Source organism: Archocentrus centrarchus, unplaced genomic scaffold (genome assembly GCF_007364275.1).
Source record: "Archocentrus centrarchus isolate MPI-CPG fArcCen1 unplaced genomic scaffold, fArcCen1 scaffold_40_ctg1, whole genome shotgun sequence".
Taxonomy (NCBI): Eukaryota; Metazoa; Chordata; class Actinopteri; order Cichliformes; family Cichlidae; genus Archocentrus; species Archocentrus centrarchus.
The window spans coordinates 592783-615000 of NW_022060266.1; the positions used below are offsets into that span (position 1 = coordinate 592783).

Genomic DNA, 22218 nt, shown 5'->3' on the forward strand with positions numbered 1-22218 from the left:
GTGCCGTCACCACAGAGTTTGGTAGGGTTTCGCTTTTGAGGAAGATAAGAGAAAGCCACGTTTAAGGTTGGGATGTTTAAAAGGCCAGTTTTTAAGGGCTCCTTTGGTTTAAGGCCATACCACCCTGAACCCGCCCGATCTCGTCTCATCTCGGCTGCTACGCAAGATCGGACCTGGTTAGTACTTGTATGGGTGACCACCTAGGCATACCTGGTGCTGTAAGCTTTTTCTTACCCCATAGGCATTGCTTTTGATCTGTGGTGAAAGATGGCTGAAAAATTATGGCAGTGGCCAGTGTCAGAGTGCTCATTCAGTGCAGTCATTCGTCTGCTCAACTCTGAGCCCTAACTGGACTATTATTGCACAATGTAAATATTATAATTTCTATAATTCCATGTAAAGTGTGTATAGTGTATAGTATATAGTGTATAATATGTAGTGTATAGTGTGAATTAATTATTTTTATTCTTCTTTTTTATATGTGTGTACAAAATACATTTCACTGTGCATTGTCCTGTGTATAATTGCGCATGTGACAAATAAACACTATCTTATCTAATTGCACTGAATTGAATTGTATTGAATTGAACTGAATTGAACTGAACTGAACTGAATTGAATTGAACTGAATTCAGTTGAATTAAATTGAATTGAACTGAATTGAACTGAACTGAATTGAATTGAATTGAACTGAATTGAATTTGCCACCTATCGCATAGTTAGATCATATTGACACTGGCTTGCTTGGAAAGAATTTAGAAATGCCATATGGCAGGCAAGAAATGCCCCTATTCTTGGCCCCAATGGGATCCCATACAGGGTGTTTAACAGGCTTAATCTTCCTGTGGATGTGGAAGAGCAGGAGTGGCCTATTAGAAAAGAAAGGATCCCAACTATGCAAGAAAGTGAATGGACCGTGCTGACGCAGAGGAGGGTGGTTCTGGAATGCCACATCTCACCGCTGACCCTAGTGGCAGCTTCATGGGCAACTCCATCACTTTTCAAAGCTGTAACAGGTATCCACCATCAAAGGAAGGGTCACTATTTCACTGGCACCTTTTATACCCAGATGAACACATCACACACATTGAACGTAACAAGTGGTAAATGGACTGTTTCTTAAATAGCACTGTTCTAATCTACATGAGCATTCAAAGCCCTTTATGCAGCACGTCCCATTCACACACACATTCATACCAGCACTTTCTAACTTTCTATCTAACATTCACACTCCAACGAACACATTAGAGAGCAACTCGTGAGTCAGTATCTTTCCCAAGGATACTTTGGCATGCACATTGGAGAATATTGTTTTATATGCAATAACTGTTAATCTGAATTGGTAATCTATTACTAAGGTGAAAGTTCTGACAACTGTAGTTGTTACCCTGAAGCTCTTTATGCTTTCTCTGTGTCTCAGTGCAGTCTAAAGGTCTTGATATCAAATGAAATGATATGTAACAGGAAATATTCATTAGCTCACATCCAACCTGTTTTTCTAGGCATATTAGTTATTTTATTATATTGTATTAAAAGTAAAAATTTTCTATTTTGGACTTAATCAACATAAAAATATATTTTTTTAAAAGCCCCCAAAACACTCGGGAACTCTGATTAACATTTCAGCACAGTAGCCGACCATCACAACAGCAGAAGACCAGTTTTTGTGAAGTTAAACTGTATCCAGTATCAGGCTGTAAACGTCTGACCAGCTGCATATCAAACAACAACAAAAGCATTATAGGACGGGAGAAATGGTTGCTGCACTTTTTAATAGGTTCCTGCACATTATGACGTAAAGGAAACAAAATGTCAGCTATGATTTGCAAAGGAAGCCACAAAAAGTGTTTTAACTGACAGGCAGACAATGAAGGAAAGGTGGCAAAAACATTGGGAGGAAGAAAGCAGAGGACGCTGGTTTTACAAAAGTTAAAGGAAAACAGGAGAAATGAGAAACACTGGAAGGAACAGGAGAAAGGAGACTGGTTTAAACAATACATTATTGACAACAAGGAAACATAACTGTGAGAAACGTTGAGGAAACTATAATAGAGCAGGTTGTATAACAGGATCAGAAACATGAGGCTGTAAGAAGGCAGCCCAGTCAAAAACCCAGCAGAATGAATGTTAAGCTGGATTTTACTGGTATACGTAGAACTCAACTCAAGAAGTGAAAGTTATCAGGCCATATTCAATTATCTAACCCAGAATAATTTGTTTGATAGGATTCATGGGGCTGTTTTGTTTGTTTTTGACCCACACACCATACCAGATGGTGGCAGCATTTCTTTGTTTGCCAGCTGTTGATGAACAAGAAGAAGCGGAAGCAGAAGAAGAAGAGCAGCATTATGTCGGCTAAAGGGCCTTCCAGCGGTCAGTGAATGCGTGTTTGTTAGTACATAATCATATTTCTTTATAGCTGGTTACTTCTAGTCGTTTGGAAATCAGTAGCTGCGGTTAGTGAGCGGGTTCATACCGGCGCTAGAGACACGTTAGCTCGGAAGCTCAGCCTGTGAACCTACAAACTACAGTTAAGGTAAGTGTTGTGATGGTCGCCCTTATGTGGATTTAACGTCCTCAGCGGTGCTTAGCTGTTGTACCGTCAGCTCAGCTAATCTGCGACATGGTTTGCTGGGATTTGATCAGTTTGTTTATCTCGCAGCATGGCGCTGAAGTCCGGAGAGGAGCGTCTGAAAGAGATGGAGGCTGAGATGGCTCTGTGAGTAGCGCTCATTCAATGCTCACTGCACAGCCACAAAGCATGTAGGCTGACTCACGTGGGCCCATTATAACATGTTTGGTTCATGATTGTTTTCGTGTCTCAGGCCTGCGGTCCGTGCTGTGAGGCAGGATGGTAGCTTCAGCTGTGTTTGCAGTGTTAGCGTTCAGGACATCATCCCGTGTCACGCTGTTCACGCAGAGCGCCTGAATTTAGGTTTTTAGGCGAACCCTACCTCCAGTTTAGGCTGTCAGGATATCAGATTCTCATTACATATCATACCAAACTATAGCAGAGAGAAGACTGAACTTTAGTTGTGTTATTGTGATGTGTGTGGTAGTGGCTCCATATTGTAGTGGTCTACACATTTAAGTAAAATATAAAACAAGTAAAATATTACTGGGTAGCTCCCAGAGGAGACCAGATCCCTTGGGGTTGTATCAGGAAGGGTGTGTGTGTGTGTGTGCTGCACAAGTTAAAAGCACATAAAGTGAAGTGATGGTTTGTGTGAAACTCTGTGGGCCCCTCCATGTAGATATATTTAGTTAACACATTTTTTTTTTCATTCTTGTCTTCACTCCAAAAGAAAATCTGAATGTAAATGTTGGACTAAAACTGTTTCAAAAATGTCCCAACCATGGGACAAATGTCCCTGTGCCTCTGTAGGTTCGAGCAGGAAGTTCTTGGTGGTCCAGTACAAGTATCGGGAAGTCCACCTGTCATGGAGGCAGTCCCTGTAGCTCTGGCTGTCTCGGCGGTTCCAGTAGTGCGGCCCATTATAGGCACCAATACCTATAGACAGGTTTGTATATTATAGATGTATTTATCTTGATGGCTGAGGTTAATATGGTCTGTTATAGGAAATATGAGGTGGCAGTACCCTAACTACATGCGCTTCCTCACTCTTAGGTCCAGCAGACATTAGAAGCCAGAGCTGCTAGTTTTGTTGGACCCCCGCCACAAGCTTTTGTGGGACCAGGTGAGAAAAAATGCTCACATGAACTAACAGGAGTGTCACGTCTAGTAAATTCTGTTTGTCATCATCACTTAAACACACTGAAAGTTAGATCTGCCAGCTCAAGGTTTGGTCTGGCACAGTATTAATGAGTGAATATGCTCTCAGTGTTGTTAAAAAAGCTGGAATGAAAACCAGAGTTTCCGTAGATCTACTGTAGTCTATAGTTTACAGAGTTAATGAAATGCATTTAGTACCAGTAAAACAGTTGCAGACACATACAGTCTGAGGCCAAAAACAAGGGTGGTTGTCAGATAATGTGCAGGCCAGTTAAGCCTAATGTACATCTCTGTCACTTTAAATAGCTAACGGTTTCAATACCGTGGTGTTCTTCGTTGTATTTGGCCCATTTATTCACCGTTGGTTTGTCGTCTTTTAAGTTCCATCCAGCTTTTGATGCATTTATTGTGACTGCAGCTGTTTCACAACAAAAATCCTCTTCATAAATGCCTCTCTGGTGGGGGAGGAGCCTGAACTACGGCATGAGATTGAGAGATACCGGCTCGATATAGTCGGGCTCACCTGAATGCTCAGCTTGGGCTCTGGATCCCGTCACCTGGAGAGGGGCTGGATTATGTTCCAGTCTGGAGCTGCCCTCGGTGAGAGGCAGCGGCTCTCTCGGCTTGCTGCCGGTAAACGAGAGGGTTGCTTCTCTGCACCTTCAGGTCCCGACAGTCGTTTGTGCTTGCTCAATTCAGTTTTATTGGCATAGCGCCAAATCACAACAGTAGCCGCTGCAGGCCATTAAAGACCCTACAATAATACATAGAAAACCCCAACAATCAGACGACTCCTTATGAGCAGCACTCGGTGACAGTGGGAAGGAAAAACTCCCTTTAACAGCAAGAAACCTCCAGCAGAACCAGGCTCAGGGAGGGGGGGTCATCTGCTGGGACCGGTTGGAGATGAGGGGAATGACAGTTCAGAGTACCCACCCTTTTTTGGAGTCACTGGATGAGGGGCTCAAGGATCCTCCAGGAGGATGACTTAACACCTCACCATTTGGGAGGTCACTGAGGTCAACAACTCCCTGGTGTAAGGGCACCTGGGGTGGACAAAGTTCACTGAGTTCCTGAAGGCTCTGGATGTTGTAGGGCTATCTGGGAGACATTCATTGGCTGGCCTGGGAACATCTTGGTGTTCCCTCAGGTAAGCTGGAGGAGGTAGCTGGGGAGAGAGAGGTTCTCTCTCTTCTTCTTAGGCTGCTGCCCTCCTAATCCAGCCTGGATGGTGAAACTCTAAAACCTTTCAATGTGACACTGTTACGAGAAATGTTGTTTGTTCTAATAGCATACTGCAGTAACATTGACAGGGCAAATGGGAGTGGGTCTCAGAATGAGACTTCCTACAGAACTGTGGTTTTGGTAATGCAGAGCAGCTTAAATTGGCCACTTATTAAACACAGAGGATGGGAAGAAAAGCCTGGCTGTAGTTCAAAGCTGCTTCAGATAAATACATGTTAATGTCTGTGATGGACTAAATAAAGGCCTGGATTCCTATTTGAGGGTATATGGTATAACTCTCTAGTCACCTATTTATCTTATATTGGTTATTTTACATCCTATGAACTAGATAAAGTATTATTTACCCTTAATTCCAGGGGAATATTAAAGGGAGGAAGAAGGAGGAATAATAAGGCCGTCAACAGATGAAGCAAATAAAAACTCACCTTCAGGATCAGCACTGGTTATCAGCCAAATTGTTGTTTTAATCTTAATATTTGTCCCAAATTTTAGTCCCTGTATTCTTAATTACATTTCATTGTTATTGTTGTATTTATCGTAGTATTTATGAAAATGCTCTTGTTCCTATGCGTGTTCATATAAATTAATTTAGTTGATTGTGTTCTGCTTGTGCAGTGTTTGTTTGTTTGAGAGTGTTGATGGAGTACAGCGAGGGTCCGAAGGAGAGCAGACCTGCTGGTTTGGAGAGGGTGGCACTGACAAAAAGGCAGGAGGTGGAGCTGAAAATGTTTAGATGTTCATGAGGAGAAGGAACAGGATTAGAAATGAGTCCATCAGAGGGACATGTGCAGGGGAGGGAAAGTAGATATACTGGACAAAGGATGCTGAAGATGAAGCTGCCAGGCAGGAGGAACAGAGGAAGACCACAGAGCAGATTCCTGGATGCAGTGAAGGAGGACATGCAGAGGGTTGGTGTGACAGGATGGTAGGGATGGACGGAGATGATCCGCTGTGGCGACCCCTAAAGGGAGCAGCTGAAAGAAGAAGGAGGAGGAGGACTCCACTTTTGGAATTTTTTTCCAAAGAGGGAAACTTGGATGCATTCTTTTTTCCAAAAGGTGCACAGTGAGGTGTAATTAATGTAGGGAAGCTAAAGCAGCTCGCAGCGACTGTTGTTGGGATTTGAGGCTATAAAATGAAACTGAATTGATGCGTGTGTCCAGATTCATTTCTGTGGATTAACCAGAGCTCTCACCCCTCATCATGTTATAACCATCAGATGTTCCATTTACTCTCTCTGACTTATGTCTGCGTCAGTTCCTCCAATACGTCCTCCTCCTCCTCCCATGATGAGACCAGCCTTTGTTCCACACATCCTGCAGAGACCAGGTAATTTTTTTAAACATTGTTGAGTGGTTTTTGCCTTGTGGATGTGTCTGAACATTACATTCATATTATGAAATCATTTATTTTAAATTTGCATTTTTCAAAAAGCCAACTGCAGGCAGGAAGTATCGGGGATATGAAAAGCATTGAAACCCCATTAAAAAAGTGATGCCACAGCATCGCTTTTTTAATGGGGTGCAGCCAAAGCCGATCACTTACTATACTTTAAAGGCATCTGTTGGCTAAGCTCATTAGCCAAGAACAATGGGTGTGTTGGTGGTTTTGGCTGGAGCCCAGGACTCTGATACATTAAAAAGGCTCATGTGGAAACACCTGTCAGAAGAGAGGCCCAAACCAGTCGTGTGTTTGCAGAGCGGTGGTTCAAACCATTTAATACAGCAATCAGAGGAAAAATGAAATGGCTCAGTAAATTAAGCTAAACTTGGAAACAGCCTCCATGTTTCTGGGTTTGTGGTCTGACTCCATTTACAACAATGTTCATCCATGTCTTCATATTCCAACTCTGTGGTGTTAGGTGGTCAGAGGTTGCAGATGATGCGTGGTCCTCCAGTAGCACCTCCTTTGCCCCGACCTCCTCCACCTCCACCCATGATGCTTCCTCCTTCCCTGCAGGGCCCAATGCCTCAGGGATCCTCTCAGCCTATCCAACCCATGGCTGCCCCACCTCAGGTTAGAGTTTATAAAAGCAAACTTTATTCACACAACAGTCATCTCCAGCAGAGTTATCATCACACCTCATGGTATTGTTGTTATGAGCAGAATGATACCAGGGTGGTGATGATGTTTGTGGAAGAGTTTTCTTGAACTGAATTGGTCTCTTTCAGGTTGGTGACATGGTTTCAATGGTGTCAGCCCCAGCTGCAAGACAAGTAGCCCCGCCTCCCGTTAAACCAACACCATCAATCATCCAGGCAGCACCAACTGTGTACTGTGCTCCTCCTGCCTCTGTTGGACTTAAAAGAACTGAAGTTCATGCTCAGAGACAGGCCCGAATGGTATTTGCTTTTTGATCTGTACATGAACACACAGCTGTGTGTGTGTGTGTGCATGTGTGTGTGTTTAACTTGGAGTTTGTGTGGTATTGTGGCCTGGTTCTTTCAGGAGGAACTGGCAGCGCGGGTGGCAGAGCAGCAGGCTGCAGTAATGGCAGCAGGTCTGCTCAACAAGAAAGAGAGTGAAGACAGCAGCACCGTGATTGGACCAAGCATGCCAGAGCCTGAACCCCCCCACACTGAGGTGCACTTCTATGAAACATTTTGCTCTTTTCTTCCAAACCTCCTGTTTGTACAGAATAGATTCAGGGGTGTTGTGATTTTATCATTATATGATTTTTTTTTTTATACTGGTGAATGGAAAACACAAACTGTGGCTCTACAAGAGGTTCCAGGAGCACTGTGGGTATATTTAGAGGGGACTGCTATGAACTGTGCATACTGCTGACTCACAGTTCTAATGATTAACAATATGAGCCAGTTATTAGCCCTCAACTGTCTTTAACACCAAACATCATGACACACAATAATCTGATAACAATTTGCAACACTAATAACATCAGGTTTACAATAGACATAAGATATATTTTAGTTATTCCAGATTTGGGATTTTTTTGGCCATTGTTGACTTGACTTAATGTTTTAACTACTGTAACACTCAAGAAATAGCTCAATGGTTTTATTTAGCTATATACGAATCATAATGTAAAGTAAAAACTAATCTGAAATCAAAGTAAATGCAAGAATACATTTCAATGAAAATATCAGGAATAATATGATATATGACAAGTAAAATATTTCAAAATGATCAAAGCAAGACAAAATTTAAAACAGGTGAGCATCCACCTCCTCACAGCTCTGTAGTTTAAGTGGAGGGCCATGCTTTGCTGTGCGGCATGCAGCTGTTCATAGTAGCCTGTCATTAGCTAGTAATGCTAGCTAGCCATGGAGCAGTACTTTATTCATGGTTTTGGCTACACACATCTTGTGTCCCCTGCAGCGGGGCTGTGGCTGCCCCCGGTGAGAGGCGGTGGGCAGAAGTGGGTACACTTCTATTGGCCCAGTTCGGCACCTGTGTTTTCCCAGTGGACGAGAGTGTTGCTTCCCTGTGCTTTAGGGTCAGAGAACGAGTCCTAACTGTGTGTACACACTGAAAGACCATCATTGGATGGGGTGCTGCTGACTTCACTTGGGTGGAGCAGGTCACCTACTAATTGGAAGGTTGGTGGTTCAATCTCTTGCTGCTCCAAGCTGCATGCTAAAGTGTCCATGGGCAAGATGCTGAACCGTACATTGGAGTGTGTGTGAATGATGGGTACAAAGAACTTAGGCATAGAAACGAGTGCATGTATGAATGGGTGAATGAAAGGCATGTTGTAGAAAAGCACTAGATAAGAACCAGTCCATTTACCCTCTAAATAAGCGTATACTCAGGCAGTGGAAGCAACACTTTGAGGAGGGCACCTGGGGTGGATGAAATTCACCCTGAATGGCTGAAGGCTCTGGATGTAGGGCTATCTGGTTGACACGCCTCTGCAACATCGTGTGGAGATCTGGGGCAGTGTTGCTGGATTGGCAAAATGGGACAGTGGATTCCCTTTTTAAGAAAGAGGACTGGAGGTTGTGCTCCAACTTCAGGGGGATCACACTCCTCAGGATCCCTGGGAACATCTGTGCCAGGGTGCTGGAGAGGAGTCTGTCTGCTGTGAGACCTTGGACAAAACATGATGATATATTTACCTTCTTAACTTGGTTAAATGTTATGAACAACCAAAGAAAGATGATCCACTTGTTCTTCTAAGGCTTTCGGTGTTTCTGAGCTGGCTGGTGCATCCCTTCTTAAGAATGGGGCTCGTAGTGTCTCCTGAAGATTTTTGCTCTAATAACGGCCTCCTTCACTTGCACTGGTATCAGCTGTTCCAGTAATTTCATGGAATAATGAACAAACAGGCCTCACCTGACCATGAAACTGCTTGTCCACTTCTGAGCTTCTGAAATTTGGGAACAGTGTATAAAAATGGATGTGACTGTAAACCATTAATGCAGTGCTTTTTAGTAGTAATTTTAAAATGCACTGTGGTGGTGTACAGATGTGATGTCTGTCTTTTCCCGCTCTCCTGTAGCAGAAGTCTTATCCAGAGGCAGTCTGTCCACCCCGTCCTCACAAACACAGTATCTCCAACTCTTTGAGGCAAATTAAACGCATTTCATTCCAAGTGGACACACAAACAGCTGCTTGGATTGAGAACTGACCTCAAAACATGTCATATCCATAGCTTTAGCCAGCAGTTCAATGAGCAATAAATATGTGAGCATGTCTCTTTAGCACCTGAAACATAAACTGACAGCATGTCACTAATTTCTGCTAGATGAAACCAACTGTGCAATGTTGTTCTGCCAGCACCGTTCAACAACAGCACTCTACCCATGTAAAGACGTGTGTGTGTGTGTGTGTGTGTGTGTGTGTGTGTGTGTGTGTGTGTGTGTGTGTGTGTGTGTGTGTGTGTGTGTGTGTGTGTGTGTGTGTGTGTGTGTGTTTTCCAGCCTGTGGAAACTACCACTGAAGACAAAAAGAAGTCAAAAGTAGAGAAGGTGAAGAAGTGTATCCGCACAGCAGCAGGGATTACCTGGGAGGACCACAGTCTGCTGGAGTGGGAAGCAGGTACAAAATCAGTTGCAACAACACGACATGTTTAGAGGACGCTGAGTTAAAATGCATCGTTCACTTATTTGTTTTGGTTGAATATGACTGTTAGCGATCCTTGGATGGAGACTCACGTGGCTTCTGTCGCTTTCTTCTTTTTGGATCCAGTAAATAACTAAATCAATAAACATGGTGTGTTTAAAGAGCCATCATTTTGTTAACATCAGCTGATTTCAGCTTTCTCTCCTTGTTCCAGATGACTTCCGTATATTCTGTGGTGATCTTGGTAATGAGGTCAATGATGACATACTGGCCAGAGCATTCAGCAGATACCCGTCTTTCCTCAGAGCGAAGGTTGGCTTTCATTCAGACACGTGTTTATAGAGTGAGATGTAGTGAGTAGTAAATGCTTCCCATGAAGATTAAAACTAAGAAAATTATTTATCAACAAGTTAATTATTTCATCAGGTAAGTGCAACACTTACCGGGCCATTCCACGGACCTCCGTTTCTTTCGTAGGAAGTGTGCTTAGGCTTCCACTTCCTGGTCACCTTTCAGATACTGTCTCGTGATCTTTGTCTGATTGCTGTGGGGTCTTTACACGATAAGCAGGTGACTTTGTTGTGATGTGACAGTATCAGTACACTCGTGTGTCCAAACCTTTGACGCGTCTTTGATAAGGTGCAGAGTTCATAGTAAACATGTTACTGTGGATAACTTGGTCTTCATATGTGAAGGCAGACTGTTGCTTTCTGACAGCAAAGGCATTTTCCTGCCACGCCTCTCAGGCAGTCTAAATCTCTCCCATTGTTTTCTGACATACACTTTGATACAACAGTTGCAGAGTTTGCTGCAGATCCTGGGATGAAATTTTATCCACCAGTTTACTCTTAATGTGAGTTTCCCAGGGCAGACAACAGCAGAGTCTCAATGTCAAAGGTTTCAAAAACAATGTTTTACATCTGGTTTAATGAATATCTAGTAGCAGATGAAGGAGATTTATTTAAGGGACGTTTAAAGTTTGACTTTTTCATAGAAGCCTGTTTTGGCTTTAAAAATATTTATGTATATAGTGCTTATGTATATGTGTATAGTTTTTTGCTATTTTATTTTATTCTATTGAATTTTAGTTTTAGTTTTTAGTTTAGTTATTTGTTCTTACTCATCCTTTTCATTTTTTTTTCCTCTGTATTGAGCTGCTGTAATGCACAAATTTCCCCGTCATGGGATCATTAAAGTTTTATCTTATCTTATCTCTTATCTTAAAAAACAAACAAACTGAATGTCGTACAAAGATGTTTAACCAAAAATGTGAACTCAAGACAAGTTCGGTGAGCTTTTGAGTGGATGGTCAGAGCAGCCACAGTGGTGCAGTGGCGAGCACTTTCACCTCACAAGAAGATGATTCTGGTTTGAACCCTGGCTGTGAATTTGCATCTTCTATGAATAGAAGTCTCCAAGAACCCTAAAATATTCTACCAGGATCTGCAGTAAACTCCAACTGTTGGTGCATGAAACTGGATAGATTTCAGCTGCATGAGTGGCGTGCCTGCGTGGGCACTCTGGGTGCTCCAGCATCCTCCCACAGTCCCAGGACATGTTATTTCATTGGTGATTCTAAATTGGTCATGGAAGAGATAGAGGCCTTACAGTGAATAGTATAAAACACTGAATGTAAGGTTACAATGTGGCCTTTGAGCCAGTATGGGAAAAGTATGATGTAAATGCTGGTCCATTTCCATGGTGATGCATCTTGTGTCACTGGTTGGTGGGTAAATGACATCATTACAATTTGTGTCACCAGGTGGTGAGAGACAAACGGACTGGGAAAACCAAAGGTTACGGCTTTGTGAGCTTCAAAGATCCGAATGACTACGTGAGAGCCATGAGAGAGATGAACGGTCAGTCTCCTCACACGCTCACTACATCTGTGTTCATGGGTCTAATACGATCGGGCCTTTGTTGCATTTTGACTCTAGTTACTGAACCCCACACACACACACACACACACGCTGTATTCACATCTGTGTCTGTCAGCAGCCGGTTTGTATCCCTCTTCCTCTTTGTGTTTGTCCAGGGAAGTATGTGGGCAGTCGTCCCATCAAACTGAGGAAGAGCATGTGGAAGGACCGCAACATCGAAGTGGTTCGCAAGAAACAAAAAGAAAAAAAGAAACTGGGCCTGAGATAGAGTGTGTGTGTGTGTGTGTGTGTGTGTGTGTTCTCCAGGAGGCAGACTACTCTGTGAGAGCACGACTCTTTATTTGATCTGTCTAATCAGGAAGTGCTGAGTTAGAACAGGTCTTAACTTTTTTCTTTTTTGTCCTAAAATAAAACAAATATTTTTAAGCTGTTGATTTTTGCTTGCTGGTCATTTACTTGATGCATTTACATTGTGTCAATACTGACTCTTTATTTTTAATTTTTGGAACTGAGGCAGAATAGCATCCATTTAAATCAATCTGATCAACAGTGTTAATTTCGTTGATGAAATATTTTCATCATAGTTTCATCAATGACAACAATAACGAGACGATAACTAAATAAAAACTACCTAAAAGGATCAAAACTATAACGAAATGAATTGACACTTTCGTCAACGAATGAAAATGAGAAAATTGCTTGGGAGGACGACATCCAATCAGAATTGAGTTAATTTTGTGACAGGGCGGGACATGTTAGGAAAACATCCAATCAAACGCACAGTTGCACAAATTTGCTCTAAACCCGGGAAGGACAAACTAGCCTGTGATTGGTCGTTCCTTCCGATAGAACTAAGTGATGTAACCAATGTCAGCAGGGAGAAAGAGAAGAGCTGATGTATGGACACATTTGTCCTTTGACGTTGTGACAAACAAAACGATGTGTAAACCATGTGGGGCGACTATCTCGGGTAAAAACACGACAAATCTTAAACAGCATCTGCAAACCAGTCACCCAGATCTCCATGCAAAGGTCAGCATTTTAATGTCCTGCAGGGTAAAGTGTTTTTCCCAGTTTGTGTTCAGAGAAAATCTCCACACCGCGGTGGATTAGCCTTTATAATCTTAGTCCTGAACACTGCCCTGTACCTTTCAGAGCGTCCTGCTGTAAAACGCTCCGATTATCTCAGTAAGGTGGTGTTAATGATCAGGCGTGTGGGAAGCAGGTGAAACGCTAATGTTAATATTATTAATAATATTACATAACTTTGAATAAATGTTTAATTTTGTGTGTATAATGACTAATTCAAGGGAAGTGAAGAAAAAGCATTTACATTTTACACCCTTTATATTTTAGTCGACTAAATCGACTGTAGATTTAGTCGACTATATTCTTACCATAATTCCTCGACTAAAACTGTTCAGATACTAAATTATGAATAAAACTAAATTACATTTTTGTCAAAAGACTAAAACTAAATTTGCTGTCAAAATTAACACTGCAGATCAGCAGTTTCCAGTCTTTTTGGCTAATATGGTCTCATCATGGAGATGATGCTTGTGCCAAGAAGTTAAGCTTTGGTAAAATAATCTTCAGATCAAGTTTAGTCCGATTCTAACACCAACAGTTATTTTACTGTTTGCGTTCTGGCAGAAGGAGGAAGGGCCCCTCTGTGCTGATCACACACACCGAGTCAGGTGGAAACGATTTCTGAAGAGCAGCTCAGCAGCAGAACTACTTACAAATGTTCAGGAGTCGGAACTATTGCTGCTCTTATGCAATCCAGAAGAGATTCAATTTTATTTATATAGCACCAAGATAATAGATTTCATTTAAATACAGTACTTTATGACTTGACTGTACTGCATGTACAACATGCAGCACTCCCTGACTGCAGTAATAACTCAGTTGATGTGCAGGTCATATTGCTTCAATCAGATTCTCACATGCCATGAAAAACAGCAGCTAATAGAGCTCTGCATAAACTGCAGGTTACGTCAGTAGGCAGTAATCACTTCTGAATGGCTAAATGTGTCAACAACAGGCCAGCCTATAAATAAAATGGTGGGAATGAGGCCATAAAACAAAGATGGTGCAGCTCAGCAATGACACATCAGGACAGTGCATTTATTAACACAACCTGTTAAATTACAGAGAGGAAAATGCAGACGTACACACAAAAAACAGCTTATATACTGAGCAGTGTTGAGGGTACATCATGACTTCAAACCACGGTAGCTGTGATCTGTGACCACACTTTCCTCACAACAACCAACAACCTGAGCTGTGTGTTTGCAGATAAGGCATTACAGGTGGAAGATAAAAGATGTTCATGTCCATGTGCTGCGCTGTCACTCCAGTAATGCATACTGACAACTTCATCACACTACAGTTCCCAACAACTCCTCCACAGCCGTCCGTCCACTGAAGATGACATCATTCACTGACACACCATTGTAGGAGGAGCCAATCAAAGACAGGGACAGATTGTTGTTCTTTACAAAGCCATGCATGAACTCTGGGGAGGTAAACAAAAATGCCTTTGGAGTATTTTCCTCACCTTGTGAATGTATAATGTTGAACGCACAGACTCAAACTTACCGACTCTGCGAAAGTGTCCTTCATAATACTGAGGTATGCAGTCCTAATGAAAAGATGACCAAACACTTCATGTATCACAGCATAAAGACAGTACTGTCAAAGTCAAGTATTGGATGCAGTATATTATACACACACAATACATCTATATGGTCAGGTCCTTGAGTGCGAGTATGTGTACAAAGTAACAGTTTTAAATAACATTGCATTTTTTTATACTTTGACAAAAATCGTTAGCAGTAAACGAGCCTGAAGTTTAGAGCAAACGCTTTGACCTGAAACAGGAAAACCCTCCAGGGTGTCTGCAACGACGAGTCGGCCAAAATTCCTCCACAGATGAGAAACACTCACTGAGTGAGTGAGGTAGGTTTGGATAACTTTGTTGCTGTAAAATCATCATTTACAAACAGCATTACTCAGGTTATCTTTATCTAATATTAAAATTTGTTCTGAAGTATGTATGAACGGATGCAAATAAATAAGAAACCGGGTAGGGCAAATACTTTTTCACAACACTGTTTCTACAGATTGATTTATATTTTGCTAAGAAAAAAGGCAGGTCTCAGCATGGTGTGCAGTGTGTCCTTAAAATATTAGAAGACAGTGGACAAGTGGAGGAGCAAGGAAGAAGTGGCAGTCCTAAAAACTATCTACAGCAGATGAAGGAAGCCGTTCTGAAGGAAGGGAAACGGGGAGGAAAGGCCGAGGCATGAATCACATTACACAAGAACTGGACTGATCATCAGCAGGTCTGACGGAGGGATGAATCCACATTTAAAGTTTTGGGTTCAAATGGTGGTCAGTGTGAACGAGGAGATAGAGAGGTGAGGCTCCATCATGGTTTGGAGATCTTCTCACAACAAATGAAATTATGAACTCAGAAAAGTACCATTAGATTTTGATCGACAGAGCAACACCAGCTGGAAAGCTTCTGATTGGCAACAGCTTCATTTTTCAGCGTGACCACCATCCTATCAACATCCCCAATGAAACAGTATCAGTCATGGATCGCCTCCATTGCTCGGACCTGGACGTTCCTGCAGCAGTGTGGGATCATCCTGACAGGGAACAGAACCAAAGGCAGAAACATCCAAAGAAGAGCTTTGAGTGTCCTTCAGGAAGCCTGGAGAACCGTTCCTGCAGAGGCTTCAGGCCGTGCTGAAGAATGGTGGTCATGTTATTTTCAAATAGAAAGAGGGTACTAGCAGTACTTCCCTCTTGTATCATTTCAAAGTACTATGACTGAAACGGTGGCCTCATATTGTGATCAGTGACAGTCTTTAAGTCACATACTGACCTTTTAATTAGTCTCTGCACTGTATATTTTGTAATTTTGTAATATTGTGCTATAGTTATAGCTCTAATATCTCTGTATATTTGCAATTTGTATACTTGTATATTGTCTTATAGTTTTTATACTTATTTGTTTTTTTCTGTAAGCACGAAGTACCGCAGCAATTTCCTAATGCTGTGAACCTGTTCACCCATATGGCAATAAAAACCTTCTGATTCTGATTCTGATTCTGATTCTGATCTGTTAAAGAAGCCGAGGCTGAAGCCGGGGTTCTTTTTCAGAAACAGATCACGTTTCTCTTTTACTGCAAGGAAAGACTTGTTGCTGCAACCTGACCATCACATTTATATGAACACCCCAGCTCATTCTCATATAACTGGCTGGAAACCCGTAACACACCAGTGGTCAGCTGGTCGTCACTGACCTCACACAGGATGGTTCAAATCTGTTTTTGTTTTTTGGTCATTGATCAGACTACATGTAAACAGAGTATCCATTCTCTGGGTCTTTGCTGTTCCATCAGTTCATGCAGAGCTTTTTTTACACCACAGGAGGATTTGCAGCTCTCCCAAATGATTTTGCTCGTTGACTTTAAAAGACATGTAAACAATTTTGTGAAATCATCGCTGGGAACTTGTTTTTAATATGACTGTAAACTTCACTTTTTATTGGTTTTATTTTATTGTTAAAAATTTTAACAAGTCTCAATGTTAAAGGTTAATTAAAAATATATACATTGACTTTAAAGCTGGTTAGAACTGTACAAACTGTTTTGCCTCATACAGTGTATTTTCATTGATCTTTGACTCTTGTAGAGTACTCTGTGTGTGTGTGTGTGTGTGTGTGTGTGTGTGTGTGTGTGTGTGTGTGTGTGTGTGTAATACAGGGAATAGTGTCGTACCCTGTGTAGGATCACTCGACTCCAGCTGGGTACTGCACTGACTCCTAGGTGCAGGTTAACTGCCTCAGTGGCTCTTGATAAGAGCTTCTGCTCTGTTGCTGCTTCTGGGAGCCCAAACTCCTCCTGAAACCACGCTCCACCCATCATCACCTATGAGACAAAGGGTGCAGTCAAATATTCTGAAGGTTCCTAACTGAGTGGAGTGAACCTGTAGTATCTGCATTGTTGCCATAATAACTCCAGCCCTCTTTTCCTAGGACTTGAGTCCTTTGTATGCAGGTGCTACTAATGCATACTTGAAATCCTTGAAAGAGTAAAACAGCTAACTGATCATCTGCAGAGGAACGGTTTATTTGAAGAGTTTCAGTCAGGTTTCAGAATTCATCACAGTACAGAAACAGCATTAGTGAAGGTTACCAATGATCTTCTTACAGCCTCTGACAGTGGACTCATCTCTGTGCTTGTCCTGCTGCTGTGATCAGTACCTGCAGGTAGTCTGAACATGCCTGAGAAAATGACCTCGGTAAATGGTAAATGGACTAGTTCTTATATAGCGCTTTTCTACTCAGTATGAGCACTCAAACATGTTTTACATTCACCCATGCACTCTCATTCATACAAGCACTTCCATGTTTACTAAGCTAAGTGCTTTTTTAATTAGCTAACATTCACACACATTCATACTCCGACAGGACGGTCGGAGAGCAACTTGGGGTTCAGTATCTTGCCCAAGGATACATTGGCATGTAGCCTGGAGTAGCCAGGAATCGAACCTCTGACCTTCCGATCAATAGGTGACCTGCTCTACCTACTGAGCTACAGCCACCCCATGGTCCATGTTTTTGTTTTGTTTTTTTAAATAGGCTGACTTCTGGATCAAACTTAGTACATGAAGTGCTGGCACGCACGCACGCACGCACGCACGCACGCACGCACGCACACACACACACACACACACACTTACACACTTACACACTTACACACTTAGCAGGAGGGCTTTCATACTCTGAGCTCAGGCACACTGATTACTTAAACAATGACATCCAAGTGGAATAAAATCTAATTTTATGATGTCAGTGTTTTAGTGTAACACCACAGGATCGTGTTTTATCACAGTCCAGTATCAGCCAGGCCAAAGATGTTTGCAGGCAATACATTTTCCACGAGTTCACGTCAATGTAAATATACAACGCAGTGTGGGAGAGATGAAGATAGAGTGTGTTTTAAAGTGCACGTCTGTACCGTCAGTCTCGTAGTCTGTCCCTTTGGTCTGTTGTGTTGAGGGAAGAAAACAGAGTCATAGACCACCCCGAGCAAAGCCCGATCCTCTGACGAAGGAACAAGGTGACCAAAACCCTGACGACACACACATACACAAACATGGTTATATCATATGAATACGGTGGCTAACACGGTTACCTCTCAGCAAGAGGGTTTGAACCCAGCCAGAGGCCTTCTGTGTATAGTTCATGTTCCACCTGTGCTTTTCACCAGGAGCTCTGGTTTTCCACTCATCAGAAAGCATGCTGGCTGAATGCTGCCTGTCTGGGTCCAGGACACTCTTCAAAATAGACCGTTAAATCTCAAGCTGTTTAAATAAAAGTTAATAATTGATGTTATTGCTGGTAAAATGAAACCAATGGCTCTGAGAGCATGACTCATGGAACTGTTTGCACTGGCACCAGGAGGTTTCAGTGGGCCTTCAGAACCCAAACATGCTTCAACACTGTTTGGTACTTTTTTAACCACAAATCTGCATATGTCAGGTACCCTCAGAATTCAAAGATGGGGTGTTGTGTGTGCGCTCCTGTAGGGCTCACCATTACAGGCAGGATGGAACCGTCATACTCCAGATTTACCACAGCAACTGTTGCTGAGCAGATGTCCTGCAGCTGCTGGATAAGAGGTAGACAGGAAGAGGGGAGGACCGAGGAAAGGGCTGTGAACACAAAGAAGTGATGATAGAAAAATTCTTGCCAATTTTATTGTGTTCAAATGATCCCAAAATATTGGGTATTGTGTTTCTGAAATGGGGGCTCCATTGTCCTACTGGGGAACTTAAACACTCATGTGGGCACAAAGTGAGACGTGGAGGGGTGTGACTGGGAGGAACGGCCTGCCCCATCTATATCTGAGCGTTGCTTTGTTGTTGATTCTGTGCTAACCACAGTTTCTCCATAGCAGACGACGCATTTGAGCAAAGGGGCGTCCATAAGTGCACTTGGTACCAGAACACCGTAGGTCACAGGTTAATGATCGGTTTTCGGGATCAGGTACCACTGGACAGGACTGGACAGACCTGGCATACCCAAACGTGCAGTGGGAGCATCTGGCCCCTGGCCCCAAAGGAGGATGGGGATATTGAGTCAGAGTATAGGATGTTCCAGAGCATACCTCCATTGCCAAAGTAGCTGCTGAGCTGCAGCCACAAAGTGGTTGGAGCTTGTGATGGTGCTAACCCCCCAAACCAGACACCGGTGATTAAGGGAGGCGTCAAGTTGAAGGAGGAGTCCTATCGAGCTTGTGGGAGTCCAGGGGCAACTGACTGGTACCGGGCAGGCTCAGGTGTGGCCATGAAAGTAGACTTTCAGTGGCTTTGAGGCAATTCTGTCAGACTATCAGGCGGCTCAGGAAGGGGAAGCAGCACTTGCTCACACTGTATACAGTGAGGAAAGCGTGTTAAAGCTACAGTGAGGCAATGGAAGGATCTCCTCCCCCTGACACACCTTCTGTAGTGGAGCAGAGTCTGAGGATGAGGAGGAAGAAGTAGAACCCTCCACACTTTACTACAGGCAGTCTAAGAGTTTTGTAGGGTTGGAGAAGGCATTAGACTGCATCCTTCCTGTGGGTGGGTGCTTTGAAAGTATGAGTGCCTGGCCCATTGTTATGGGTCATTCAGTCCTTGTACAACCATAATGAGAGCTTGCTTCATATTGGCAGAAGCCATCAGACTTCCTGGTGAGAGCTGGACCCTGTCAGGGCCGTCCTTTGTCACCGATTCTTGGCAGAGCCAAGCAGCAGAGTGTTTCTGGTTTGGTGGGCTCAGGGTCTGGTTCCTTCTTGAGGCGGTGGCCTCCAGCTCGCTCTAAAGTGGTAAGTGGCAAAGATGAAAATTAGCACCTCCGAGTCTGAGACCATGGTCCTCAGCTGGAAAAGAGTGGAGAGCCCATTCCCAGTCAGGGACAAGTTGCTACCCCAAGTGGAGAAGTTTAAGTATCTCCTGGTCTTGGAGTGAGGGGAGCACGGAGCCTGGCAGACGGATCGGTGCAGTGTCGCGGATGCTTTAGCAGTCTGCTGTGGTAAAGACAGAGCTGAGCATGGAAGCAAAATTTACACTCCTAGCCTCACTTATGGTCACAGCTGTTCAAAAGAATGAGATCACAGATAAAGATGAGCTTAGAAATAGGATGAGGAGCTCAGCCATTTGGGAGGATCTCAGAATGGATGTAGGGATATTTTTTTACTACTCTCATTTATCATCTATACTTTCCCTACTGCAGTCAGAGGCCCATTCAATATTTCGTACTGTATACAGGCTGGGCCTTTCCCACTGGCAGTAGCCACACTCGTCATATACTGGACAGGACTTTCCCCGCCCTCAGCAGGGGGACATCCATCATTCCATACCATGTACTGTGAGGGCCACTCTTCCACTGCCAGGTGGGACTCATCCATTATCTCAATACTTTACTTACTCCATGGCTCATTACTGGCCCTGTTCCCACGGGCCTCTGATGAGTCAGTGTTACTTTCACTTATCATCACATATATGGGAATATATCTACTCTTATTGTTCACGTATGTTATTTGTACTGTCACTATTTTTACTTTTATTACATATACTGAGACTATTTTATATTCTGTATGGCCTTCATACTGGTGCAGGGAGTCATTATTCTCATGTTTTAGATACCATGCGTCACTTTTGTGGCCTGTGCAAAGTAAGAGAAAGCCCCCCCCCCCCCCCCCCCCCCCCCCCCACACACACACACACACACACACCAGTGTACAGAGTGCTTTATGTTCTCAGGGTCACTGGGGTGAGGGTGAGACCTGTTAGATCTTAGGTGTGTGTTTGAGGCTTTTGGAGAGTTGCCAGAGTGAGCGCTGCTCCTCATGACACCTGTAACACTATGTTATACTTCAGCAGTGTTTTATGACAGGTACATTCCTAAAGTGGAGTTCTGTAGGCCCCCACCCTCGCACTCTCCTGGCTAGGAGGGGGTAGAGATAAGACTTGGCTAAGTGGAGCGGTACTAACGACGTTATCCTAGCAGATGTTTGAGTAGAAATGTTCATCATTTGTGACATCTGTCTGAACTGTCATAAACCAAATGGTACCCCTGTGATGTGTGCGCCTTGAACATGTGACTTTAGAGTGGGCGTGGTTTATGTAAATTAGGAGGGTTAGGGTTAGTGGGCAGTTATCATGTTCAGGATATAAAATGTTTGCCACTCTGTGTCTCAGCTCACCTCTCTCTGTGTGCTCTTCTTTCCTGTCCTCTTTTTTTCTTCCTGCTTCTTTCTCTGTCTCTGTGTTTCTTTCTCCTTCTCTCTAAGTGTATCTCAGTCTCGACTATGTTACTGTCTGTGTTTTGGTTTTTGTCTGTGTTCTGTGTAACTAATATGTCTAATAAACAGCCTGCACCGGAACCTGCTCGTACCACTGAGTTTTTGGAGATTTGGGGTTTAATTGGGTTTGAATCTTCGGCCAAAAGGAACATGGAGACCCTAAAGAAACGTCACCGACATGGAGCCACTAATACTCCACATGGAAAGGAGTCAGATGACGTGGTTCGAGCATCGGACTAGGATCAATATGTTCCTAAACAGGCTGAGCGCTGAGCACCAGCTGCTCAGAGGACATGGCTCAGAGTAAGTATTCATACTTGCCTTTAGCAGGCAGGGCAGAGATGATGTGGTCAGCTGATATGACTCCATCCTCCAAATGGACCTACACACAAACACACAGAGCCGTATTTAATGGAGCTCCACAGGATTTGTTGAGCACTTGCATTGATGTAGTTGGAGTTTCCAGATCTTCTCTGCTTAACTCCTAAAGTAAGAAGAAGCAGGCAGGATTCTCCCAGCTATAAAACTGCTTGGCAGTCAATTGTCCAATCAGTTTTGAGCCTCTGAAAATGGGAGATATGATAAATGATTTCTGGCATCAATAAACAGTTAATGCAATACTTGGGTTAAATCCCTTGAATGAAAGCTGTACTTCAGTCTCCTCCTGATTAATCACTGATTGTGCTGCTGCACAGAGGATGAAGAAAACTGGAGGCAGCATTAGGATTTTTGATCTGAGCAACATGAATGTCTTTACAAATGGCAATACTTTCAACAGTTCAAATTCCTCTTCCTGTCTCCACCTCCTCATGGTGGCATGAGAGGGGAAATCAGAACATTAAGGATATTATCAGATCCATGACACCATCGTGTCTGATACCAGTGTACAAACGTACCGCTGTAAGCCAGCTAAACTCCTTAAACGTCTGTCGGCTCACTGACCTTCCAACCAGAGGCTGAAGGGTTAATCT

General features: G+C 43.1%; 2 protein-coding genes across 4 annotated transcripts in view; one reads left to right on the forward strand and one right to left on the reverse strand.

The window, feature by feature from the left end:
• The first annotated feature begins 2306 nt into the window (after positions 1–2306).
• On the forward strand, positions 2307–16616 carry rbm42 (RNA binding motif protein 42). Of its 2 annotated transcripts, XM_030724664.1 has the most exons (13): positions 2307–2535; positions 2662–2718; positions 3385–3520; positions 3628–3697; positions 6235–6306; positions 6839–6993; positions 7149–7319; positions 7426–7560; positions 9861–9978; positions 10217–10314; positions 11765–11861; positions 12038–12180; positions 16597–16616. In XM_030724664.1, the coding sequence occupies exons 2-12, from the start codon at positions 2663–2665 to the stop codon at positions 12148–12150; spliced, it is 1221 nt and encodes a 406-aa protein (XP_030580524.1). In that variant the 5' UTR covers positions 2307–2535; position 2662; the 3' UTR covers positions 12151–12180; positions 16597–16616. The 2 variants fall into 2 exon arrangements, with proteins under 2 accessions (XP_030580524.1, XP_030580523.1); XM_030724663.1 differs by lacking the exon at positions 16597–16616 and having other exon boundaries at positions 12038–12281.
• Positions 13987–22218, reverse strand: part of ppox (protoporphyrinogen oxidase) — an 18350-nt gene continuing 10118 nt past the window's right edge. Inside the window, exons 7-13 of one of the 2 annotated variants that reach the window (XM_030724661.1) lie at positions 22190–22218; positions 21569–21629; positions 18496–18614; positions 17918–18031; positions 16676–16825; positions 14484–14526; positions 13987–14400 (exon numbers count right to left, since the gene is read on the reverse strand). The exon at positions 22190–22218 is cut by the window's right edge and continues 165 nt beyond it. In XM_030724661.1, the coding sequence (XP_030580521.1) occupies positions 14264–14400; positions 14484–14526; positions 16676–16825; positions 17918–18031; positions 18496–18614; positions 21569–21629; positions 22190–22218 (653 nt within the window). In that variant the 3' untranslated portion in view covers positions 13987–14263. The other variant, XM_030724662.1, reaches the window with a different exon arrangement.

Bases quoted from the DNA above. Each gene is read 5' to 3' on its own strand.
- rbm42 (XM_030724664.1), top strand. From the start codon at position 2,663: ATGGCGCTGAAGTCCGGAGAGGAGCGTCTGAAAGAGATGGAGGCTGAG. The intron at 7,320-7,425 runs GTATTTGCTTTT...TGGTTCTTTCAG, and splicing joins CTCAGAGACAGGCCCGAATG to GAGGAACTGGCAGCGCGGGT. The intron at 7,561-9,860 runs GTGCACTTCTAT...TGTGTTTTCCAG, and splicing joins CTGAACCCCCCCACACTGAG to CCTGTGGAAACTACCACTGA.